The 2,108-nt window shown below is 52.8% G+C and overlaps 1 protein-coding gene across 1 annotated transcript in view; it reads right to left on the bottom strand.

The window, feature by feature from the left end:
• SLC39A14 (solute carrier family 39 (zinc transporter), member 14) overlaps positions 1–2,108 on the bottom strand; it is a 31,041-nt gene that overhangs the window by 17,308 nt on the left and 11,625 nt on the right. Inside the window, exon 2 of the mRNA XM_011939830.1 lies at positions 1,458–1,736. Coding sequence (XP_011795220.1) covers positions 1,458–1,736 — 279 coding nt within the window. The remainder of the gene's footprint in view (positions 1–1,457; positions 1,737–2,108) is intronic.

Below are 2,108 nucleotides of genomic sequence, written 5' to 3'. Positions count from 1 at the left end.
TTTTTCTCGAGATGGAGTCTCGCTCTGTCACGCAGGCTGGAGTACAGCGGTGCGATCTTGGCTCACTGAGGCCTCCACCTCCTGGGTTCAAGTGATTCTCTCACCTCAGCCTCTGGAGTAGCTGGGATTACAGGCACCCACCACCACACCCAGCTAATTTTTGCATTTTTAGTAGAGACGGGGTTTCACCCTGTTGGCCAGGCTAGTCTCGAACTTCTGACCTCAAGTGATCTGCCTGCCTAGGCCTCCCAAAGTGCTGGGATTACAGGCGTGAGCCAGCGCGCCCAGCACCCCCATCCATTTTACCTCCACACTACACTCATCTTTCAAGTGGCAGCTGGAGGACATCCCAAGCATGAGCCTTCCCTGATGACTGCAGCATACTCATCTCCCCCTCTCATTTCTGCATCCTGCAATTACTGTCCAACCCACAAAATGCAACACTTCATTTCAGCGCCTGCTGACTTTGTCCTCTGTTGGTTGAACTCCCCATCATGCTAGTCAACTCCCTAAATATGACTCATTTTTCTCTATTTCTCACAACACCAGCACAGGGAACAAAGTCGATATATAAAGATTTTGCTGGCTGACTTATATTTGGCTGCCACAAATAGCCCCAGAGTCTGATGAGCAGAGATGATATGGAAGAAAGAACACAGAATCCAAAGACCTGGCGTTCTAGCCCTGGTCTCTGCAGGGACTCACTGCGGGACCCTCGGTGTCCTCTCCTATAAAATGCAGATAATCTCACCCGCACCTGGAGGGACTGCGGGCTCACCCGGGATGTAATGAGCTCTGTCAGTGGTAAACTCTATGAGAAATACTGTCTTAGGAGTCATGTTTTCTCAGCATTTCTAAGTCACTCAAGTGCGGTTCTGGGGAAGACTCTGGGGGCGCTGAGAACTGCACTTCCAGGCCGCCTTTTGTTTTGTTTTGAGACAGAGTCTCGCTCTGTTGCCGAGGCTGGAATGCAATGGCTCGATCTTGGCTCACTGCAACCTCTACCTCCTGGGTTCAAGCGATTCTCCTGCCTTAGCCTCCTGCATGGCTGGGATCACAGGCACCTGCCCCCATGCCCGGCTAATTCTTGTATTTCTAGTAGAGACAGGGTTTCACCATGTTGGCCAGGCTGGTCTCGAACCCCTGACCTCAGAAAATCCACCCGCCTTGGCCTTCCAAAGTGCTGGGCTTACAGGCGTGAGCCACCATGCCCAGCCCCAGGCTGCCTTTTGTTAAGGGCTTCAGAACACCTATGCAGGGGGTCAGAAGGTACTGCAGAAGACTCAGAATTTGCTGATTCAGACAATGGGGGAAAAAGAATCAGCCTGTCCACTCTATCAGAGACTTGCCTGCCTCATCTTACCTCTGCCACGCTGCCCTGGGCCCAACTAGACAGGGAACCCTGAGAGGCCAGAGACAGGGCTGAGCAGAGCTGCTGGCTTGCAGGGGAGCCTTACCGTAGAGAGGTTCCTGTGTCCCTGCACGTGCTGGGTGACATTACCCCGGCCCACTCCCACATCCAGGTGGTTGAGCAGGGCCTTCAGCTGCTGCAGAGTGAGGCTGTCACCCTCACCATAGCGATGCATTAAATCCTGCAGGAAGGAGGCAGCGCTGATAGCTGGCGCACCCGGGGACGAAGCGTGAGCCTCAGGGGTGGTTCTCCATAAGCCAAGCAGGGTCAGCAGGAGGCAGCTCTGGAAGGCCGGGTGCAGCAGCTTCATGGTGACTGAATAAGCCTGTGAGAAACAAAGGCAGATGAAGCTGAGGCCTTTTTATATAGGGAGAGCCCTGTGTGCCGGCAACTGCGCCGGGCCCGTCTGCCACACACTAAACACGGTGAGACTATCCCTCAGTCTCTGCCTCTCTGCTCCTTCTTGAATTAGCCTTTGACAAAAACCCTTCTTTTGAAGGGACAGAATAAAAACGAATAAAAAGGACAAACTAAACAGGTTTGATTAAATTGAAAAATTTGCCGGGCGCGGTGGCTCAAGCCTGTAATCCCAGCACTTTGGGAGGCCGAGATGGGTGGATCACGAGGTCAGGAGATCGAGACCATCCTGAGCTACATGGTGAAACCCCGTCTCTACTAAAAAATACAAAAAACTAGC

The sequence above is a fragment of the Colobus angolensis genome, unplaced genomic scaffold (assembly GCF_000951035.1).
Source record: "Colobus angolensis palliatus isolate OR3802 unplaced genomic scaffold, Cang.pa_1.0 Scaffold184, whole genome shotgun sequence".
NCBI lineage: Eukaryota > Metazoa > Chordata > Mammalia > Primates > Cercopithecidae > Colobus > Colobus angolensis.
This window is presented reverse-complemented; position numbering and strand designations above follow the sequence as displayed.